The sequence below is a fragment of the Pseudorasbora parva genome, chromosome 6 (genome assembly GCF_024679245.1).
Source record: "Pseudorasbora parva isolate DD20220531a chromosome 6, ASM2467924v1, whole genome shotgun sequence".
Taxonomy (NCBI): domain Eukaryota; kingdom Metazoa; phylum Chordata; class Actinopteri; order Cypriniformes; family Gobionidae; genus Pseudorasbora; species Pseudorasbora parva.
The window spans coordinates 24,442,773-24,466,225 of NC_090177.1; the positions used below are offsets into that span (position 1 = coordinate 24,442,773).

At 38.1% G+C, this 23,453-nt stretch overlaps 1 protein-coding gene and 1 long non-coding RNA gene across 5 annotated transcripts in view; one reads left to right on the forward strand and one right to left on the reverse strand.

Moving 5' to 3' along the window:
- Window positions 1-5,012: 5,012 nt before the first annotated feature.
- Window positions 5,013-23,453, forward strand: part of LOC137078732 (uncharacterized) — a 53,753-nt gene continuing 35,312 nt past the window's right edge. For both annotated transcript variants that reach the window (XR_010905342.1, XR_010905341.1), the window contains exons 1-2: window positions 5,013-5,152; window positions 14,689-14,815. This is a non-coding gene — a long non-coding RNA (uncharacterized lncRNA). The remainder of the gene's footprint in view (window positions 5,153-14,688; window positions 14,816-23,453) is intronic.
- Window positions 5,026-23,453, reverse strand: part of pax7b (paired box 7b) — a 49,856-nt gene continuing 31,428 nt past the window's right edge. For all 3 annotated transcript variants that reach the window (XM_067446366.1, XM_067446365.1, XM_067446367.1), the window contains 2 exons: window positions 9,981-10,230; window positions 5,026-5,166 (listed from right to left, as the gene is read on the reverse strand). In XM_067446366.1, the coding sequence (XP_067302467.1) occupies window positions 5,051-5,166; window positions 9,981-10,230 (366 nt within the window). In that variant the 3' untranslated portion in view covers window positions 5,026-5,050. The remainder of the gene's footprint in view (window positions 5,167-9,980; window positions 10,231-23,453) is intronic.

A 23,453-nucleotide genomic window follows, 5' to 3' on the forward strand; every position in this document is an offset into this window, starting at 1 on the left:
TTTATATTTCTTTTTCCTGAAACACTAAAGATTCAAGATGAATATTGCCTATATTGATGGGTGGACTTGTTGTTCTGGGCAAGCTGGCACCTGCTCCAGATCTGGTGACGTGCCTAAACGTAGTGACGTGCCTAATTCCAGAGTGAAAGCGTCAACAAGTGACACATCATTAAGTGGAGACATGCATCTGATTAACTGACATGTGTGGAAATTTACCATGATTGTGCATTTTCTCTGAGCCAATAAGAATCATCCACCTTACAGTAATGACGTGGATAGACCTTGAAAACAGTAACTGTTGGCACAATTGTATGCACGATAGGGCGGGGCAACGACGGTAAGAGAGGGAGCGCGCCAGAGCGGCCTACAAACTCCTTGTGAGACTTGAAGCTGACTTCTGCTGTTGAAACGGCAAACTATTTTTAAAGGGTTAGTTCACCCAAAAATGAAAATTAGATGTTTATCTGCTTACCCCAGTGTATCCAACAAGTAGGTGTGTCTGTTTCTTCAGTAGAACACAAATGAAGATTTTAAACTTCACTGTGTGCCAGTCATATAATGATGTGAATGGGTAACAGTTCTATGAGAGGAAAACATACAAAAATACATGCCTAGGCAACGTGCACAAAAACCCTGCTGCTCCTCACGACACACTGATTTGTTAAGAAATGAACCAATCGGTTTCTGTGAGAAACTGAACAGTATATATGTTTTTTTTTTTACCTCATATCCGGTGGAGTCTCATCAGCTGTAACTTCCGTCTGATGAGGTCAAGCTGGCACGATCATAAAAATATACCATGTAGATTCCTCATTCGATCGATCTGAGCAAGCACAACTAAGGTTTCTATAATATATGATCGCACCACTTTGACCTTATCAGATGGAAGTTACTGCCGATGGGAAAACTTGATGAGACTCGTCGGGATATGAGAAAAAAAACCCATAAAAACTGTTCGGTTTCTTTAATTTTATGGAGTAACCTACATGCACACTTGAGTTTTGTTCATTGCAATTATACTATACAATTTAGATTTTTGAAAACCGCCAAACTGACCCCAAACCAGCCCAAATTTTATCCACCTGGCAAGACCTTTTTTATTTATTTATCTGTAACTGCCAAGGCTAATTACTGATTTTCTGAATATCAGCTGTACAACCACACAGACTGTCAACACTCTCAACAGGTACATTATTTATTTCTTAAAATATCTATACATTTAAACTTTAAAACTGTAATAGGTTTCCTATCATGTCTTTTTCTCTTTTTAGTTTAACAGAACATGTAAGTGTGAGCAGCTCTGTCCAGTTAAGGATGCTCATCTTCTCTTCTCCACAAAGTTACAGATGATCCACATTGTTAGATACTGTTCACTTTTGCTTGTTTTGGCCTTTATAAACCATAAACTATTGTTTTATTACTACTATTGTAACATAATCTTACAGATAAACTGTAACTCTAAACTCAACTGTGTATATGCTGTCACAACCTCATCAGAAGGACGTAAAGATATCATAGAGGATTATGAGATATATGAGATAATATAAGATATTTTACATCTATATCATGTTTAGTGTCAATTGTTATTTGTGTATTCAGTTAATAACTGTCATTTGAACTACAATTTGCTACTCATTTACACAGCATGCTGGGGTTTATTTGTGTATTTTTATGTAAAACACAAATACCTAGAGGCAACATGGTATTTTAAGACCAGGCAGATAGAGGACTAAAGTACAATATTAATAAATAATATATACAAAATTATATTATTATTATTATTATTATTATTAATGTAACCGCTCCTGTTCGAACCGCCCGCTCCAAGCAGGACTCGAACCCATTTCCGGCAGCATGAGAGTCGGACGCTTTAGCAAGGAGGCAAAAGGCTGTAACCTCTAGTGTTAGTCGCTAGAGCGTCTCTTGAGATTAGATAGAGTGAGGTTTACATGCACAGTGACTAGATAGCTTCCGTTACATTAAAATTCTAAATATGAAGATACTAATATTAATGAAAATAAATTATTTAACACCATTACGTTCCTAATACCACTTTTAAAGCATGATTCTTTATGGAACCTTATAAGAATGGTTCTATTCAGCACCAAAAGAGTTCTGCTATTGTAACAAGCCAAAGAACCCTAATTTGGTACTAGAACCATTTATCTTAAGAATATATAATCTAATATAATATGGCATCTATAAATGAGGACAAATAAATCATGACCATCCAAAAAGCAAGTTTGTTCATCAGATCATCCATGCAGCTGCTCCCATAATAGTAATATTGGAAATATCTGAAATGGCATTTTATGACATCACACTATTGAGGACAGCTGAATCATAAAGAGGATTCCTCAGTGCAAAATCACATTCCAGAGACATTCCCTCGCTGTGTGAATCCTTTAAATGAACCCAGATGGCCAGACTCAAACTCGTCTACAATGAATATTCCTTTAAAGTTCTTAATCAAACACGAGAGTTTAAAATTCATCATTAGAGAGGTGCTCGCTCTAATTGGAGGTGCAAGGCACACACACACATCTCCCCCATCTTGAGGCATTAAGGGCATTACACATTGTCTGGTATTCAGTACCCATCCTGTGCCCCCATAAGAAGTGCAGTAAATTCCCTCAGGCCCTGCAGCTCTTCTGTGAATGCACTGCTCTGAGAGTCTCTGTTGTGACACTGTCTGCAACACTTCACTCTATTCACTTCCAGCGCAACTCAATTACTGAAACTGATATTTTTAGTATCTTAAATCACCACAACTGTCATGATGCTCTTGACTTCAAAGTGGCTATAAAAATACAGCATTGTTAAGATGGGGATTAAATCATGATTATAGTTGACAGCAACATCAAAGCACTGAAAAGAGTGTATATGATAAATGCCAATAGATTTTCATGTTTTGAGTATTACAGAAAACGAACATTTCAGATTAAAAAGCTCTTCGTAAATTTAGTAGATGGTAAAGCAAGCGTACATGATACTTCTGGCCTTGCATATCATCATTATTTAATGCTTAATAAAATGCTTGAGTGTTTTATGCCTTGTAAGCATATATTTTACTTTTTGCATGATGCATTTAGTGAGTGTCGAGAAAGAAAGAAGCAGTCTGTGTTTCTTTGTCCATTTTTTGAGCTTTAATCCATAACAGATATGCCAGTGCTACAGTAAAGACACCAACAGGCTGAAGGTAGTAAATGCCAATACAAGTTCCCACTACGCTAGTATTTCATACAGCTGAATAAATTATGCCATGATAATATACACACATGCTGAACGGAAATATATCAAAGGAAAATACATATGCGCAAAAAGGTAAACAACAAAAGAATAAAGAGCAACTGAGGTTGAAAAGATATTTGAGAAAGGTGTATCGCCTAGTCGGATAGTGCTTTAAATATCCCAAAGATAGAATAATGATTGCAGTAGAAATGAGTGCTACACACTAAAAACATGATTTTTTTTTTCACATTTCATTTTTGTCTTTTTTTATTTGCTACAAAAGATTTTAAGTGTTAAAATGGAAATGTCCTCAGTATTAAGTTGGCACATGGTCATGTGTTCATGTTTCAGTTATTGTCCTGAATATATATATGGCATTTTATGGCATGTCTGTAGTGACATTGGAGCACAGTTTAGTTTCAGTTCATCTTAAGGTTAAAAACACAGCTGTGAAAATGTGGAATGAGGAGCCATTGTGGCAAACATTAAATGTAAACACAGGATCCATAAATGTGGTCATATATTTCATTGCTCAATATAATATCTTGGACATATTTTAAGACAATTATTCAGAGACCATCATACTTTTGAAATGTAAACTGGCATAAGACTTAAAATTCCATTTCTCTCTACAAACTGGGAAAAATAACATTCCCATTGTACAGTTTCAGTCCAATGTTTTACAGTTACCACAGAGTTCCTCATGAATACAAAAGTGCTATGAATTTAGAAAATCCCCTTTAAAAATATCTGAAACATGAATTCACAAATCGCCCTTCAGCCTTTAGATGGCCAATATCTGATTGCTTTTAAGTTCTAGGATAAATTGTAAGCTATATCTATACTTTCCATGAATAGCCAAGAAGCATGGGAAAGTATATAAAAAGCCATAAAATGCTAAAAATCGCATTTCCCCTTAAGGGCTCATCATAATGGTAATTATAGTGACCACAGAGAAGAAGTCATTGCAAAAAAATACTTGACTCAAAACCATGTATTTTTGTCATCATATTCCAGAACAATGTAAGTTTTTAAGATAAAATGATCATAAATAACATGGATACCCATATAGAGCAGGTCACAGACTGCTAATTTGCCCCAAATCAAGGTTCCTCCAACCCAGATGCCCCAATGACTAGCCCAGATTTTGTGGAATGTGAGGTTTAAGATCTAAATGAGCCAATCGTATAAGCTCGTTGTAGCTTTTCAGCATCTCTCCGTGTATATATCCTTCTGAAATGTAATGTTACAGAGCAAGGCCTTGTGGTTAAAATAGAAACAGGAACTAAACATGAGAACAAATTCAAATGAAACATGTAAACAAAGAGTAATTACAATAGTAAATGCAACAGCAATAGGAACAACCACATTTATAATAACAAATATAATTATAATACCGTCATTTTCAGTCCTATAAACAACATGGTCCGAACCGTTTGGAATGGGCAAGCGGCTGCAGCAGTAGCCTATGTTCGCTAACACTGGATGCCGACAGGCAGGGCTTTAGTGATTTGGGATCAGACAATTGATGTTCATTTTCCCCCGGCTTCTTTTCGAAGCCCTGAAAGGGTCTCTTTGTTGTGAAAGAGAGAAAGGATCGGGACAAATAAGGAGATGCAGCACAATAGTGTCTGATTTTTTTTATGTGGAATGGCTTTTGTATTCACACTGCTATAGGTAGAAATTCTAGGACTGCCTGTGCTTTTATAATTTCTCTTGGTCTCGTTCACTCCTAGACAGATGGTCCGCGTTTGGGCGCTGCTGAAAGAATGGAGGGATGCTGGTGAAACACATGGGTGGATGTGCAGTTCGAGATCCATCAATACGCTTGTCCTGTCTCCACCTGTAGCAGTCCGAGCACAGCCGAGTGCTCTCCGAGCTTCATCCTTCTCTGCGTAGACAAGCTCACATTCTTAGCCAGGTAATCCACCGCAGCTGCACACAGAGACCAAAACAACAAATTTATTTCTCTAATATATTAAACTCATGTGCAGGATAATGATGTGATGATTTTTTCACCTGGCTCTGTGAAGTGCACAACATAATTCACACAGATAATTACTAGAATACATGTGCTACGATGAACACATTCAAATTCAGTTTGTTTTTTGCGATGTGTAGGGGAGTCGAATGTCTGATCTAAATAAAAGGCTGAAGTCTTGCAAAAAATGTTTGGCATAATCAATCAATCTAATTAATCTAAAGTACACATACTTTATACAGTCAATACTTAAATACTTGGCAGTTGCTTCAATGCATTTAGGGGTGGTCCTGGTCAAGACAATCTCCTAAACTCTGAACTGAATGTCAGAATTGGAAAGAAAGGTGATTTAAGCGATTTTGAGCGTGACATGGTTGTTGGTGCCAGACGAGCCGGTTTGAATATTGAGGAGAATGGGCCGACTGATTTAAGCTGATAGAAGAGCAACTTTGACTGAAATAACTACTCGTTACAACCGAGGTATGCAACAAAGCTTTTGTGAAGCCACAACAAGCACAACCTTAAGGCGGGTGGGCTACAAAAGCAGAAGACCCCACCGGGCACCACTCATCTCCACTACAAATAGAAAAAAAGAGGCTACAATTTACACATGGTCACCAAAATTGGACAGTTGAAGACTGGAAAAATTTTGCCTGGTCTGATGAGTCTCGATTTCTGTTGAGACATTCAGATAGAGTCAGAATTTGGTGTAAACAGAATGAGAACATTGATCCATCATGCCTTGTTACCACTGTGCAGGCTGGTGGTTGTGGTGTAATGGTGTGGGGGATGTTTAAGGGGACATTTTAGGCCCCTTGGTGCTTATTGGGCACCATGTCCATTCCTTTATGACCACCATGTACCCATCCTCTGATGGCTACTTCCAGCAGGATAATGCACCATGTCACAAAGCTTGAATCATTTCAAATTAGTTTCTTGAACATGACAATAAGTTCACTGTACTAAAATGGGCTCCACAGTCACCAGATCTCAACCCAATAGAGCATCTTTGGGATCTGGTGGAACAGGAGCTTCGTACCCTGGATGTGTATCCCACAAATCTCCATCAACTGCAAGATGCTATCCTATCAATATGGGCCAACATTTATAAAGAATGCCTTCAGCACCTTGTTGAATCAATGTTACGCAGAATTAAGGCAGTTCTGAAGGCGAAAGGAGGTCAAACACAGTATTAGTATGGTGTTACTGGTGGATAGTATCCTATCCTATTAATAGTTCTAAATAATATATATATAAATGTGTGTTTGTATGTGTATATATATATATATATATATATATATATATATATATATATATATATATATATATATATATATATATATAAAACCTAAATTAAATCTAAACTAAAATGAAAAATGATTTCTGTTGAGATATATATATATATATTATTTCCAACAAAAGTACTAATGTTACTCAATTTCCATCTTGGACATCATATGAGTGATCATCCATATGAGAGAATTAATATTTTTTTATAGTTGAGTTTATTGTATCTATTGTATACTATACTATTGTATAGTACTTGTTTTACTAAGGGTTACACCACTTGACATTTTAGTGTCTCTGAATCTACTATCATTTTTTAAAAACTATAAAACAAAACAAAAAAACAGCTTTTTTTTAATCTCAGACATCTTTATTTCTCATTGATCTGCATAACTACGAAGGGTTTAGTTTTGGGTTGAGTTTCAGAGCAGACTCTGAGCTCTCATGAATTCCAGAGGCACGGAGCACCTGTTCCCCACTGTCACTCATTTCTGTCATAGTGAGTATTCTTCAGTACATTCCTCATTATGTCTGTCATCCCTGTTCTCAGAATTACACACTTTACATCATATTGTGACATGCTAGTCTATTCCATCTATCAATATTTCTTTTAAAAAATGCCACCCAAAGCACCATAAACAAAGCACAAATACATAAATGCAACCAAAAGAGCCGTTTCAAAGTTCGGTTGGCGAAGCTAAAACTTTTTCAGCTGTGCTGAGTAGATTAAGATAATGAGTCCACTCGATTTTCTACGCCTGTGAGAACGGTTTCTGTTGATCGAGATCTGTATCTGTACGGATGGGCAAAATGAAATAGAGGGAGGGGAGAGACGGCAGAAAGAGTGAAGAGATTCCCACCAGATAGGTGTAGCACACAAAATGGTGTGACTAACATATCACCTGAGGGCATGGCTCTCATTGGATTGATCTGGAGTCTGGCTTTACTGGGAGATCTTTATCAGGAGCACGTGTCGACTCTATCCCGCGGGCTAATCCAGGGTCAGAGGGCATCCCCGCGCCCCGCTCGCAACCCAGGACCTCAGCATTGATCTGCCTCCCATCTCACACTGTTTCAATTTAAATACACAAGCTAAAGACATTAGGGACATTTGATTGGTGGAAAAAGACAGTGAATTGGGTTTGGGGTTGGAAGGACATACCAAGGACAGGATGGAAGTGGTGCAGCGCAAAAACCGGGGAAGCTCCAATTAACCCCTCTAGCCACTTCCCTTTTAAAACAGAAAAGCAACCCTCGCCGAGTCCAACTGGAATTGGCTAACTTATTAAGTTAGCACTGCGCAAGCTGTAACCTTCAGGTAATTATTTGCATAGACGTTTCCCACCTACATCCTCAAAGCCGAAATGAAAAAAATGAAAGTGGAAACAGTCGAGCGGAGGAGGTTAAACCTGAGGGCTTTGCATTTTGAAATTGACAGGATCGAGTTTTCACTACTTGAGTGGGTTTTTTTCTGGAGTTGGCATTGCGAACACAGCCACTCCTTTTCCGACAAGCAGTAAACACAGTGATCATTTGATCAAAATTTCGACAATAATGACAAAATGCGTCACGACAGAGACGTCTATGACTAATGGATATAAAAAAGGCTTCTGAAGGTGAGCATTAGCACGCTGGCATTAGCTGCTGGGATGTCAAGTCTCTCTGATGTTTTTTGGTCGGAGGCCCTTTGATTACCCCAGTCTAGGAGGTGTTATTTGAACCTCTCCTTCCTTTATTCATCATTAGCAGAAGTGTCTAGGCGGGGCAGAGCGAGGGTGCGTGTGGACGGTGCCAGACATCTGTCAGTGTGACAGTAAGCGCCGCACGTTAGCGTCTATAAGCAGGAGCAAAAAGGAAGCTGTCAGGGAACGGCGGCGCGTACGGTAGCAGCCGCATACCTGTGGGTGGGCTAGCTGTCTGTACAGGAGACACTGGTGCTGACAGCTAGCAGAGAGAGTAATCACAGCTCATTTAACCTCTCTCCCTCAGGAAGCCTTCCTCTCCTGTCAGCACCGTTTACTCCTTAAATCCCGCTCAGACTGAATCTCTACCTACCCTAGGAGAAGCACCGAATCTGCTCTCTGACACTCACGGTCACAGCGAACACGCAAACACGTGCCTCTACAAAGTGCGCCCCTAAGCTGTCTCCCGAATTTCAATGAAATTTTAGACAGGTGGGGTAAATCTGTGATTTCGCACCCCAGGGAGCATTTAAAGGAACAGTGAAACCAAATTTCTCTACTAAAATCACTAAAGAAAATGATTAACTGTAAATTAAAATAACTAATTTGTAAATAAATGAAAGCATAACTTAATAAGAACACTTATCCATATAATAGAAAGAGAAACCACAAAAGTATCATAAGTGTTAACCACTGCTACTCCTGAGTCAGTGAGTTGAACTCGAGAAACAGATCTGCTTAATTAATAAATAACATCAATCAATAATGAATCAGTGAGACATTGAAAAGATCTGTTACTTTTCACATGAACTCTCTCAATCCAATGTGCATGATTTAATTTGACCTAAATTTCAGTCTATTTCTCACACAAAGCTATATAGTTTGGCTTTTAAATACTTAGTATATAGTACATTAAAGTGTACAAGTTGTATGAACCACTTTTATTGTGCTTTTTTGGAGCTTTGCAGCTAAGATATTTAACTAAAGATTGTCCCTTTGCTTTCCATAGAAGAGAGAACATCGGTTTGAAACAACACAAGGATAAATTAAATTAATAGACGTTTTCCTAAAGGGGGTCCCAGGGTCAAAAATTAAGAATATTCTCTCTTTTTTAACACATTCCGTTATTTTAATAAATTCAGCAGTTCTGAACCTTTTTTACTGCATGGCCCCCAAACTGTCAAAGATTTTTTCAGGAAATTACACTTTTAAAATTCCCAATATATCCATCTTATATCCAAGACCTTGCACTGAAAAAAGTTTTACTTGGATTGACTAATGTTGATTAAACCAATCTCTAGTTTCAATGAACTTTGTTAATACAAAGACAAAGATTTGATTTAAGGCAACCAGATAACTGTTGTTGGTTTTATCTAAAAAAAAGTTTTTACGGTGTGAGAATCTGATTGTTATAAAAAAGACAATTGTTGATGGAACAATATCATTTGAGTTTACATTACATCTTGTTTTTGTTTAGGTGTTGTCTTGTTTTGTCTTATTTTAAATCATTTTAAGTAATCTTAAAGCCCCTTTGGAAGTTTGCTAAGGCCCCATACTGGGTCTCAGTGCCCTGGTTGAGAAATCACTGCAGAAGTTACTATTAGAAGTTTAAGGGAACACATTTCAGGTTTGGTGTCAATAAAGGGGTAACTTACATTTACATTTTTACATTTATTCATTCACCTGATTTTTTCCTTTATCTAAAGAGACTTACAAATGAGGAATTTAAGTCTTACCGATGGGGCTGTGGGGGTGGATATGACAAAAAAGCAATTTAAGTGAAGAGTATAGGCACTTACTCTGGCCGTACTGACTGTATTGGTAGCCTGCAGTGACAGGGTCCACACTGTAGCTGGTGGTGCTGTACGTAGGGTGGCAGTAGGACTGGGTGGAGGCGAGGCTGTCGGCGGTCTTGATAGGCTCGGAGCGCTGGCTGCAGCTAGCTGAGATGGGGTTGGAGGCCTCCAGGCTGCTGTGCAGGGGGGAGATGGAGAACTCATGCTGGGGCTGAGGGGCCACAGCACTGGGGTTGCTGAGGATGCTCATCACCTGGTGAGTAGAAAGGACGAGAGGCAGGATCAGCAAAAACACTTTATCATAGGTAGTAAATCTGTGTCACAAATCATTTTTGGTCACCGCATGTCACTCAAAGTTCAAGGCCTTATCCCTGATAGGGGTTAAACATCTTCACAGCGACCCCTTTCCTGCATCCCAAGGGAGCATTTACCAGCCTGAAAACAGTGTCAGCCTAAATAACAGAGACAGAAGGGACCAGTGTAGGGCTGGGTGGTAGGAAGGGGGTGTTCAGAGAGTGCCAAGATTGTCTGTCCTAAGGCTTTTCTTTATAACAAGCTCCTAGGGAGAATTTAATCTGCAGCCTTCAGCCATCCCACAGTCTCAACCCTCATGAATGATTAAAATAATAAACACTCATATTACAGTAGATACCCCCAGAGATTGGGAGATTAGACATTTGACAAGGTCTGCCCTTGTTTCATGTAATATTGTTTACAGCAAATCGAACCCAGTAAAATGCAATAGTTCTGCTTAATAACAATAGTAATATTTTAATACGCTACCACCAGTCCAAATTTTGGAATCGGTATAAATAACTTACTAACTACATCACATTTATATATACATGTGCACATGCGCACACACACCTTTTTACACGTACCTATTCACAAAAAAACTGTTTGAAAACCAATGTGAAGCAACCGGATAGAAGGGGTGGAGACAGAGGGAAAAAGTGTGTGTGAAAGGAGGTTGCTCTGCCTGCCACATGCTCCCCATCCACAGTCTGAAACAAAGCATCCTCCTGAACATCAGGTTCACGTTGTGGCTCGCTACGCCCCGCTGCCCTTTGGCCGTCTCAGGACCCAACCTGCTAAACCAATTAGCCCATCACAGAGCTGCTGCGAGCGAAATCAAGCCCACATGCACTGCTCAAAAAAACATCCATAGGCTATTTGTTGAAGTCTGATACAACCCAGGAGTTGACAGAGGACTTCAGAATAGTCCGCTGCACATTGGGAAATAAACCAATGTATTACAGCAAGGAAACAACCCACCAGTGTGCATACATGCTCTGACGCATGGCCTAAACAGATAAGTGAATTTAGACTAATATCCTCCCAAAGCTTCCAGGAAAATACGCAGCACTTGAAACATATTAAATACATAAAAGGGCGCTTGAAACGGAGCATGTTGGACTATTCGACTGTGGAAAGTCCCTTTTCTCATTCTCTTTTTGATACATGTGATATATGATATAAGAAGGCCAAGCAGACTTCCTGTGATGAATGTAGGGGAGAGAGAGAGGGAAATGTGTTAATTAATGGGGCAGCACATGGCGGGCTGTCACGCCGTTGAGAGCTGGTGTTTGACCCTGGACACGGGGCGATGGGTCGGGGCAAACCGCCTGCCCGACAGGGCGCTGAATGGGCAGATGGAGGGGAGACAGACTTAACAGGCGCTTAATTGAGGTCTGATTATATTCAGCTCAAGCCGTTAAATGAGATGCTCAGGTCTGTATGCAGCACTATTGTGCTGAATGTGTGGCGTGCGGTTTTTAAAGTCGGTATGAAATTAAATTCAACCTATATAGTTTCTAAAAGCATGCCAAGTTTCTTTGACCAACATTTTTTAACCATCATTTTTAATCACATTGTCAGAGAGATCTTCCTGTGAAACGACTGATTTCTCTCTTTTGATGATGGACTTCTTCCATCATTTAATCTCTGCCCCTTTCTTACAGCCAACTGCAAGCTCTCTTTCAGTTCTGCCTCCATCCAATCAATAACCGATGGATTGAACCATGTCACGCACTACATTTTTCACTTTCCTTATAATCCATTTCTCTCAGATATACATCACAATACAGAAGAAAAGATCTGCCGCTACTTCCGTTTAATCACGACTTTAAATAGTAATGACTTATTTACCTTCGATGTTAAACAATATTATAATGACATTTAGCCATTAGACAAGCACTGACATCACCATAGGTACAATGTCTGATTTAACGAATTATCACAAATTGTGTTTATCACAAAAAAGCTATCATACTTGGGACATAGTGCCTGATTTAAATGGACATGTTTATTGTGCTTTTGGAGCTTTTTAAAAAAAACACACATAAGCATCATAAAGGTGTCCATATGAATCAGACACTGTCTTTTGTCTAAAAGTCTAAAATTGAAGATGTCCACATGATTGTGATGAACACAGCTAGATTAACAGATGTGGTCACTACGGGGAGGTCACACTTCACATTTCGTTCCATTGACTTCCATTCATACGCGTGCAAATGCATCAAATTGGAAACGCAAGCTCATGCAAAAAGTGTCACATGTTGCTGCGTTCCAAAGTTCAAGTTCGGTGAAATTCGCTTCACACGTAGACGTGTGACAAAGAAGGTTGATACTTCATGGTGTGATGTGTGGAATTAAAAGAATGTATATTTTTGTAGTAAAGTCGAGTAGATAGTATATTTTTACATTACATTATCCTTAAATTCTTTTTCTTTTTTTACAACACCGGCAAAGATCGTTTATTCCAATGTGCGTGCAGACAGGGTTGCCAAGTTTTTACAACAAAACCTGCCAACTACTAGCCCAAAACAAGCCCAATAGCTTCTTATGGAGGTTCTCTAGAAAAAAATGGTGTCTGGGAGGTAAAATGTGTTATTTTGGCAAGGTTACCTGATAAAATTTGCATTCCTTGTTCTATATATCATAATTGAGGTTGCTTCAACCCGCGACATGGAAAACAACCGCGGGGGAAAAAGGCAGACTTGGCCAACACAGTGCAGTTGAGTTCTGTAGACATTTGACAACTAACGTTATGCGTCGCTTCGTTGCTCTGATTGGTTGAAGGTCTATCCAATTGATGTCTTTCCTGGTTCGGTTGAAACACACCCCATAATCACAGCCCAATGGAGCAGTATCAGACTCATATTCTGACTAAAAATTGAGTATGACCACGTCAGGCTAGTGTGACTGAGAATTAATGAAGAATCTTAATGCTGCACTTTCCCATAAAGTCATTTTTGTGTTTCATATCAGCAAAGGGGTTAGGAAAGAGGTCAAGGTGAGTATAAAGTAAATAATGAAAGATTGTTGAAGTGAAATGGTAATATTTTAATATCTATACCTCTGCCCATTTAATAACAAGAATTTCGAGCAATCCGCAATGAAGTCATGAAATTCTGTAATCCTCTGTATTCCCCAAACACTGACGTTTAACTGTAATATGAGGTAATTTGAGCTAATAGTAAAGCTTGAGCCTATGTAAGTTCAGCATCTCCCCAGGAGTGGAGTTTTAATCAGATGAGCGGGGGACGCCGACACAAGGGGTGTCAGCCCAGAATGTGGGCAGAGAGGTGGGAGAGCGCCGGGTGCCTGACACCTCCATTCAGCCCTGCGCTTAAGCAGCCTGTAGCCTGGGTGATGCCATTATTGTGCTGGAAGACAAATTATTCAAATCTTCAAATTTAGCATAACCTTATTGACATCAATTAAAGTGGCAAACAGAGAATATTCCAGCACGGCGAGAGGTAGAGCCTGGCTTTTATCAGGAGTGGCAGCACGTGGTGAGGCTATTGTCAGCTCAATCCTCTCGCCGCACAGTGCACTGCAGAGAGAGGCCTGCCTTAAACCGCAGCGCCCAGCCAGCTGTAATTAGGACATTCAACTTAAAGTGCACATGGAGCCACAACACAAACACTAACAAACAGCAGGACTGCCTGTGAACTCTTTACATGGGCTACTGCACTCACAGTGGGACAACCGCAAAACAGAAGGGGTAGAAACGACAAAATCTGGCTCTGTTTTAGAAAGGCCTCATTTCTCAGCCACAATTCTGTCATGGGAATCATTGTGCTAAATTAAAACAGTTTTTAAGAAAACGCCTATTTTAGAAGCTGTAATATTTTTCCATGGATGAATTTAAATGTTCCAGGATAAATACAAAGTACATGATTAGCATAGAAAACTTCTTTAGTTTGAAAGTAAAATAAATAATACAGCGAAATGGTTAAAAAAGGCAAAAATAAAAAAAAATTACAAAAACGTATATATAACCCTAACCCATGCATACCATTTATATTTATATATATATATATATATATATATATATATATATATATATATATATATATATATATATATATATATAGATATAGATATAGATATATAGATATAGATATATAGATGGTTATGCAAAGCAAGATGTATAAACCATGATAAATATAGCAAATGTGGTATTCACTTGGCATATTTATCTGTATTTATTTTTTATATTTTGTAAATAAAGTATCAGTCAAAATTGCTGTTAAAGGGCAAAAACTATAAATAATAACTTGGATAACCTTGCCTGCAGTTAGAACCTAAGAACTGACAGCCCAGACAGATGCAGAGTTGTAATCTATTATTTCCTGCCATACTACCATTGCTAAATAAAAATCAATATCCTTTCCACATGTGTAACCTTTTTTGTATCTGATAGGGCTGGTGGGAGGACGCTGGAATATTTGCCAATCAATCTGGCTGACAAACAACATCCCCAGGCAGTGCGACTCTCCAGGCCCATAAACACCAGAGGACAAATCCAGCTCGGCACACACAATCACACAGTACGTACACCCTGGCTGAGACACACTTAACTTTCTTGAGCCCTTTCAAAGTAACCCCCCACAACCCTCAACCCCCCTACCCAACTATTTCCTCTTTCTCTCACTCGCGCGCTCTTTCATTCTGTGAAGCATCCCCCCAGTAGCTAGGCTTTCATTTGTTGTCGGCCTGTGTGAGAGCTGCTAGTGCAGATAATGCCAGGCAGGATCCAGTTTAAAGGACATAGCTGCAGGCATTTCTCCTTTTCCTTGCTCCTCTTGCTCTTTCACTTTCTGTCTCTCGACAGATAGATTACTTTATAAATAATAATAAAAAGTAATTAATTCTCTCAACTTCAGAGCCCTCTAGCCTGCAGCAGTGTAAATGTAAAACTGGAAATTGATACAATGTGCATCCTTTCAGATAAACAAACAGTGCAGTGGCAATAAAAAGGAAAGCTTTTCACACTACCATAATTTCCTTAACTGTCAAATTATATTTTTTGTCTGAGTCAATGTTTGACGTGACTTGGTTCTTTGTTCGAATTTTCTTTTTTTTGTGCCGAAATGGAACCAGGCTCATGCTTAGCTGGAACAAAACTGATGACAGTGATTTTGGTCTCTAAAAGGAAGGAAACGGAGAGGCTAATTTAAAAAAACTGGAACTAAACACTTCCACAGTACACTGTTAATAATGTGATATGTCAATAATCATTAAATCAGCATGAACCACTGTAATTTGAGGGTGGGGAATTAAAAGAACAATGAAAAATACAATGAAAAGAAGATTAAAAGTTTTCCTGGGAAAAATTGTACAATGTTACAGTAAATTTGGGCGTTACAGGATTTAACCCCCTGTTACATGTTAAATAACAGTTGAATGATAACCAGAGAAAATAATCAAGTCAAAATATATAAATAAATACTTAAAATATACATTTTATTTTTAAACATACATTGTAATTTTTTTTTTTGAAAATTGAATAGTTGAAACAAAAAAAATATTCTTACAAGAAAATATAATTTTTACTTACCATTTTACTCTAATTATTTGTGAAATGTCTAAGTAATTCCTAGCCTTTTTTGCTGAAATCTGTGTATACATTTTAATATTATACTAATATAAAATGTATGTTGTTTACATTACACATAAAATATACTAATATAACAGTATATAATTTACATAAAATATCTGGGGGTTTTTGTTTAGTTTTTTTACAATCAAAATAAGTTGCTTGCTGTAAAAATCAACAGAATGCTGCCAGTTATTATGCCAATAGATTATACATTTTACAAAATATAAACCAAAATATGCTCTTAACTTGATTTGTCTGAGAACAGCAAATGTTATGTAGGTTTTTCTGTAGGTGAGTTTTTCTATAGAGAGCTATAATAGCATAAAAAGACCTCGACAATACAGCCCAGAATCTGGCCTGTCCACCTGCTCAGAGAGAGAGAGAGAGAGAGAGAGAGAGAGAGAGAGAGAGAGAGAGAGAGAGAGAGAGAGAGAGAGAGAGAGAGAGAGAGAGAGAGAGAGAGAGAGAGAGAGAGAGAGAGAGAGAGAGAGAGGAGAGAGAGAGAGAGAGAGAGAGAGAGAGAGAGAGAGAGAGAGAGAGAGAGAGAGAGAGAGAGAGGAGAGAGAGGACAAATGTGGGTGGAGACTCTAGGAGGACAGTGTGTGTCTATGTGCCAGCTAACTCAGCCCTGCATCTGCACACACACATCCACACTCAGCTTAATCTGTCCAAGACTGGATTTGCTGGAGTGTAAGAGAGCGGCTCTCATTTTACTGGGAATATACGTAGGCATGCATGTTGGGAAAATGTCACCTGTGCAGGAAGCTGGAATTACAAGGGTTGATGTCATAAGGCTATCTGCACAGCTAAAGGTTACATGTCCTACCCTTCAAGACCTCAAGTCTTAATATCATACTTACATAGATCATCTCAATAAACTGGTTTAAGGGGGATGCATGTGGCATGAATACATTACATACATAAAAAAAGACATTGCTTCCAAAAATGATATTGGATTTGAGGATTAGGAAACAGAGCACAATGTTCTCTTGAGTGACACGAGTATAAAAACACTCACCGACTTCGGCATTACATTACAGGGGCAATATCTGATGCAATGCCGCAGTAATTAAAGAAGCACTGCCGTTCTTTGTCGGGAAGTCGCTTTCCAGAGAGAAACCATAATCCTCAAACATCCCAACACCCACAATGCCAGAATCAAGTAGCAGACAATATCAAAAGGCAAGATAGCAAACAGGCAAATACATAAATGGACATTTGAGCGTGGTGTTCCAGTGCTGTGATGAGTGATGTAATTCCACCCAGATTTGGGCAACACAATCATGACTCAACGCTGATTAGTTAAGGTAAAGTGTGTCTTTCTGTGCAAGTGAAACCACACAGAATTGTAAAAACATTACAAATACACAAAATCGAGTAAGTTTAAAAATATTAAGTATCTATATAATTACGTTTATAATTAAGTATTTTACCCAAATTCAGTTTGGGGTCAGTAACATTTTTATAATGTCTTTGAAAGAAGTCTGCATTTATTTGATCAAACATACAGTAAAACTGTATTGTAAATATTGTATTAAATATATACAATATAATATTATATTGTATAAATATTGTTAAATATAGTTAAAATTTTAAATATCAGTTTCTGTCTTAATATATTTCAAAATGTAATTTATTCCTGTGATGACTGTTGAATTTTCAGCATCATTAGTCTAGTCTTCAGTGTCACATGACCCTTCAGAAATCATTCTGATATGCTGATTTGGAGCTCAAGAAACATTTTTTATTATTAATGTTGAAAACTGTTGAACTTATTTTATATTTTTATATTTAATATTTTTGTGGTAAAGATAAAAAATGTTTTCAAGAGTTATTTATTTATAGAATGTTTGAAACAGCATTTATTTGAAATATTATGTCTTTACTGTCACTTTTGATTAATTTAAAAGTATACATTTCTTTAAAAAAAAAAAAAAAAACCTTTTAAAAAAAACTGCATGTCGAACTCACTGAGTACACTCAAACAGATTGCAGTTCCAGAAAATTACACCAATCTCTTTTAAAAATGCATCATCCATTATAAAGACTCTATCTTTGGTGATATTGTTCAATATAAAGCCTCAAGATATCAAGAATGCACACTGTACAAATATTATTACATTACTTTAACTCATCAAAATAAGTTAAGCAATTTTCAACCATTTTTTTGTATGTTATACAAGATTCAACTCATTATTTTCATTTAAGTCATTTTTTTTTCACAGTGTAAGCGGCTAATGATGCAATATAAATTTGTTTCCATATATCATCACCAACATCGCTGGCATCATAAAACACCTTGAGTCTTCTAAATATATATGAACTCGAGTCACAAGCAGAATCAGACCATCATGACATCAGTGCAGTCGCCTTGAAAGGTGAGCAGCCTGAGACACAACACAAGACCCCCACCCGAGAGACAAAATGGCCATTTCTGAAATAAACACTATTGCATAAAATCAATTAGTGGTTTTGTCACGGCTGGAGGCAGAGGTGGGTAATTAGAAGACCCGTCTATTTACAGCGGGACCTTTGTGGGATCTCTCTCTCCCCTAGTGGCAGGGAGCAGATGACATAGATGATTTCCTCTCCTGGCTCGATGTCACTGCTCTAATTGGCCACAGCACATTAATTGAAAGTGAAAAGAAGAGTCGGCCAAAAACAGAGAGGGTGTATGGTGGGGGGTGGGCGTTTGACTGTGAGAGGGGATGCCGCAGACGGTGATATAGAGTGGAAGCGGAGGGTGAGGCGGCTGGGGAGTCTTTAATTGTTTCAAATTAGGCATGTGATTGACAGTGACAGAAAGTGGGCATTGACAAGCTGGGCCCAGATGAGAGCGATTAGCGTGCAACCAGACAAGCTGTCACTTTTCGCAACATGTTATCGGTAGGAAATATTATGCATATGGCTCTTTTAACCCTGTATAGTAACACAGGGCCCTGTAAGTACATGATAGAAATCAATATGATAAATCACTTACACTCACAGCTGTCAATACAGTACACTCAAATAAAACAAACGTGGTGTGTCATTTCCCATTTGTTAACGGGGGTTAATGCATATACGGGTAATATCAGGTAGCAATGAGCAATACATTTGTTACAGTATTTATTCAACTGTTTTAATGTTGGTGAATAACAATACATCTGATCGTTGTTAGTTCGTTTGCTCAGGTTCATTAAATAATATTAACAGATACAACTTTTGATTTTAATAATTAGTACTTATTGAAATTAGTATGCAAGATTAGTGAATACTTTAGAAGTATTTTTCATTGTAAGTTAATGTTAACTAGTTAACTAATGTTATACAAATATAACTATTGTAAGGAGTTAACACATGGCAAATAGGTGTAATACACATATTATTATATTATTATTAATGTATTATGTGAAGCAACAAAAAGCTGCAGGATTCCATAAAATTGTAACGCTTTCATGTTATGGATATCATCTAACCCTTGCATGTTTGTTTATTTAATATTTAAGATGATTGTGCAGTGTGCTACAAATGAGAAAGTAGTATTTACAACTCCATTTAACCCATTTTATCCGGTTTACATGCATTCAGCAAAATTTCACATATTCTACACCCAAATCATCATAGACAATTTGGAAGAAGTCTACATATTCTATATATTTCTTTTGAAAGGATGGCATGATGGAAGAAAGGAAGGAATAGACAGCCTTGTCTGGTCCATGTGTCACTCACTATAGGCTACTCAACAATAATTTCTTAGTAAGAACATTTTTTATGTATATATCTTGCATAACAATCACTGTTAGTCAGCTCTAGTGCAATACGGACAAAGCTTTTTCAGTACCACCGGACCCTAAATGTCCTAAAGTGCTACAAGGCCTGGAGTTAACCAAAGGTTAATAAGCTGATATAGGAAAAAGTGTGAGGTGCAATCTGATTATTTTATTCAGTGTTTGCGGATGTGTGAGATAGATTCAGTCACAAGGAAGAAAACATCCCCCTCTGACCTCTCATCCCACCCGCCGGTCTTTTCACGCCTCGTGCTGCCGCCGCCTCCGCTTCTGCCAAATGAAACGTCTGCTTTAAATGATTTCACAAGGAGCGTCTCGGCAGCAGCTAACGGCGTCCAAGAATAATGCAAGGTGGAGAGTTGGCATAGGAGGCGGGAGGAGGGGGTGTTTGTTTGCTAAAAACAGCAGGGAGCAAGCCTAGTGAAGAATGTCAAGTCAAATTGTTCTTGACAGAGTTAATATCTGCACCTCATAGGGATAATTACATGTAAATAAATAGTGAAATAGCTCTCAGCTGGACTCTGAGAGGAGAGAGCAGGGCAGTTAGTGTCAGCCAGCTGGGGACTCCATCACTGAGGATGGTGAGGGAGGGGGAGGGAGGGATACCGAGGCGGAAAAACCTCCGATCTTATAAAACCACATCACAGAATCTGTAAAACTATTGTAGCTTTACATACAAAATCCAAAACAATGAGACAAGCGTACAAAAGTCTGTCATAAACTGAGGTGTGAGCAGGGTGAGTGGCAGTTGTAGTTTTGCGAGGTTGTAGTATTAATCATAGCTTCACACCTGTCAGACTGGCATCTGGAACTAACAAGAAGCATGTGCACAAAGCCAAAGCCCCCAAATCATGGTGTTTTGAGCAGGTTCATAATTGTTGGAAGTTCTTCTGTTCATACCCAGTGACCCTGCGCAAACACACTCTGCATGCATGTCCCTGAAATAAAATAAAAACTAAAATATAATCTAGATTGCTCATTTTGAGAGGTGCACCTGTTCAAAGTGATGCAGGATCACAGAAAATCTCCTCAGATAGATTTCTGAAGAATTGGGTTAGCCATCATTCAGGAAAATCTAGACCCTTTACATTTCTCTTTATAAAATATTTTAGTTAAGTTTAACATATTTATATCCATCCACACCAAAAGCTCATCAAATGCACAAATTTCATCCTGGCCTCCATGATATATTTCCTGACTCCTATAAATGTATATTAACGAAATGAAACCAGTCTATTGATGAGATGCTGTTCCCAGCATGCCTAATGTTCTCTCCCATGTGATATGCTTTCTTCCTTGAACTTTATTTTTACTGAAAGAAACCAAGTAATGTACTTCAATAATGTTTTATGAAAATAATAGTTAGAAATGTACATTCATATTGTTCAAGCACTTTTAATAGATGTTAATATATTATATTTGAGGATTTCCTCATTCATACATGCAATCGCTCAGACTTTGTAAATACTGGACTAACACTAAAGGGTAATAGTATTTTTCAATCTAACATTTAATTCACCCACAATGCAATGTATTTATTGGCCATGCGCTCATCCTCATCTCCAGCGAGATGAATGTAAATCACATTCTCTTATATCCCGTATTTTTCAGGATGCAACAGCTCCCTTACTCTCACACACACAAACACTTGAATTTAAATTGTGTTTTTATTGTCTTCTGCAGCCTTTCATCTATAAGAGAATAAGAATCCCTCTCTGTGTAAAAGAGAAGAGAGAGTGAAATAGATGCTGGCATTGAAGAAAAGAAATATAGGAAAGAAAGAAGGCTGAGAAATTAGACCATAATATCATAATGAAAACTAGACAAAAACAAGGGATAGGCAGCAAAGTTGAAAACGTTACAACATTACAGCCTCATTCTCATCCGCGAGAAGGCATTTGCCATCAAAACAATCAGATTCATGCATTCCAGATATTCAAATTCTCTGAACCCCAGAGCTGAAACTTGCCTATGTTGTGAAGATCATAATTAAATCAATCTTAATATTTTTTTTCTGTGTTTCCCCACTTTCGGTTAAACGACAGACCCTCTGAAAAACTATTTTCCATCTAGCCATTGGAGATGTTGAATATGGAATTTACATATGTATTTGAGTGACCTGAGAAACCTGCTATGTTTCATTAACAAGTGCACAAGACTCCAATTTCAGTCAGCTTTCGCTAGTAGAGAGAGAGAGAGAGAGAGAGAAAAAGAGTGAGAGTGAGAGAGAAACTAAATAAATTCATACAGAAAACATTCTGCCAGTGGATATGATTTAAATTCCCCTGATTTTCTTGGCAGCTTCTGAGCAGGTCTCATCTTTTTTTTTTTTTTTAAAGCCTCTTACTTTTTAACTCTTGCCAAATTGAAACAGCATCTGTATTTAAGACGGGTTCTAATTAACAAGTATTTCTCCTCTGCTCTCGGAGCATGGGGGTGATGTAAATATGCATTTATTTAGTCTTTTGATTTGTCGATGGTGACACGTGCCAGCTGACACCGTGCCCGGAGAGCAGCTTAATACCCCAGTCTTAATAATAGCAGACGGCACATAGATTCACTCACTGACATTCAGGTTCACAATGTCTAGTTAAAAATCTGCAAAAAAAGAAGGGAAAAGGAGTGAACCAAAACTCATTCTTCTTCTTCTTCTTCTTCCTCTCTCTCTCTCTCTCTCTCTCTCTCTCTCTCTCTCTCTCTCTCTCTCTCTCTCTCTCTCTCTCTCTCTCACCCCCTCTCTCTCACTCATATATTTTTTTTTGGCAACCCCTGTGCAGGCTTCTTAAATATAATTCATCCAGTTTAAAGTGGCTGCTGTGCTAATGGAGGAGAGGAGAGAGGTTGGAGTCCCCCCTCCCTTATCTCTTGCAGACAGTTGTCAGGAATCACTGGTGAGGCCTGAGTTTTGCGCGTGGCTCAGGCAGGGAGGCCTGGGGATACGGATCAAAGGGAGTGCTGGTGAGCACTGCTCTGCCTCTGATCCCCCAGTGCTGAAACCCAGCCTATTCGCTCTCCCTTCCTCACATCAAATGCTAGCCAAAGTTCCTTCATTCCAAAACACAAATCTTCCAACTGCAATGGAGTGGGGCACACAATAAAAGATACCTTTCCCATTTTTTTTGCTTTCAATACTGTTAGAAGTGTGTGGATGTATTTGTTTGATAGAGGACTGATTTTGTTGTTGTTCTAAGTAGGTACTCTTGTTATAAATACTTTGATACTCTCATATCATATTTGAATGTTTTAAAACGCCTTATTTTCTGTTAATCTGTTTAAAATGTTAAATGAAATGAAATAACACTTTAAAAAAACACAAAGAAATAAAAAATTATAGCGCTATCTATATATAATTGAAAAAAAAATTAATATGAAACTGTCAAAAATCATCAATCAAGTTCACTTGATCCAGAGGCCGTTTACACGACACCATTTTCAACTAAAATTGGCCATTCATTTACACGACAACTGCGTTTTAGGGCCTGAAATTGCAAACTTTTGAAAAGGGGTTTCAAAGTTTTTGCAAGTTTTTGACAATGTTATCGTTATCATCTCTGTGTAAATTATAAAAATGCACATGCATATTACATGTCTATAGGCAAATAGTTTCTTTACAAAGTGACATCGCCACCTACTGGCCTGGCAGCAGAACGGCCATGGATAAAAAAAATTCTGTCTTATGTCGTGATCACAAGTTAATTTTCTCCTGATCTCGAGATGACAAAAGTTGTTATTTTGAGATCACAAGAAAATTAACTTGTGATCACGACATAAGACAGAAAAAAATTTTTTGCCATGGCCGTTCAGGGCTTTCGTACA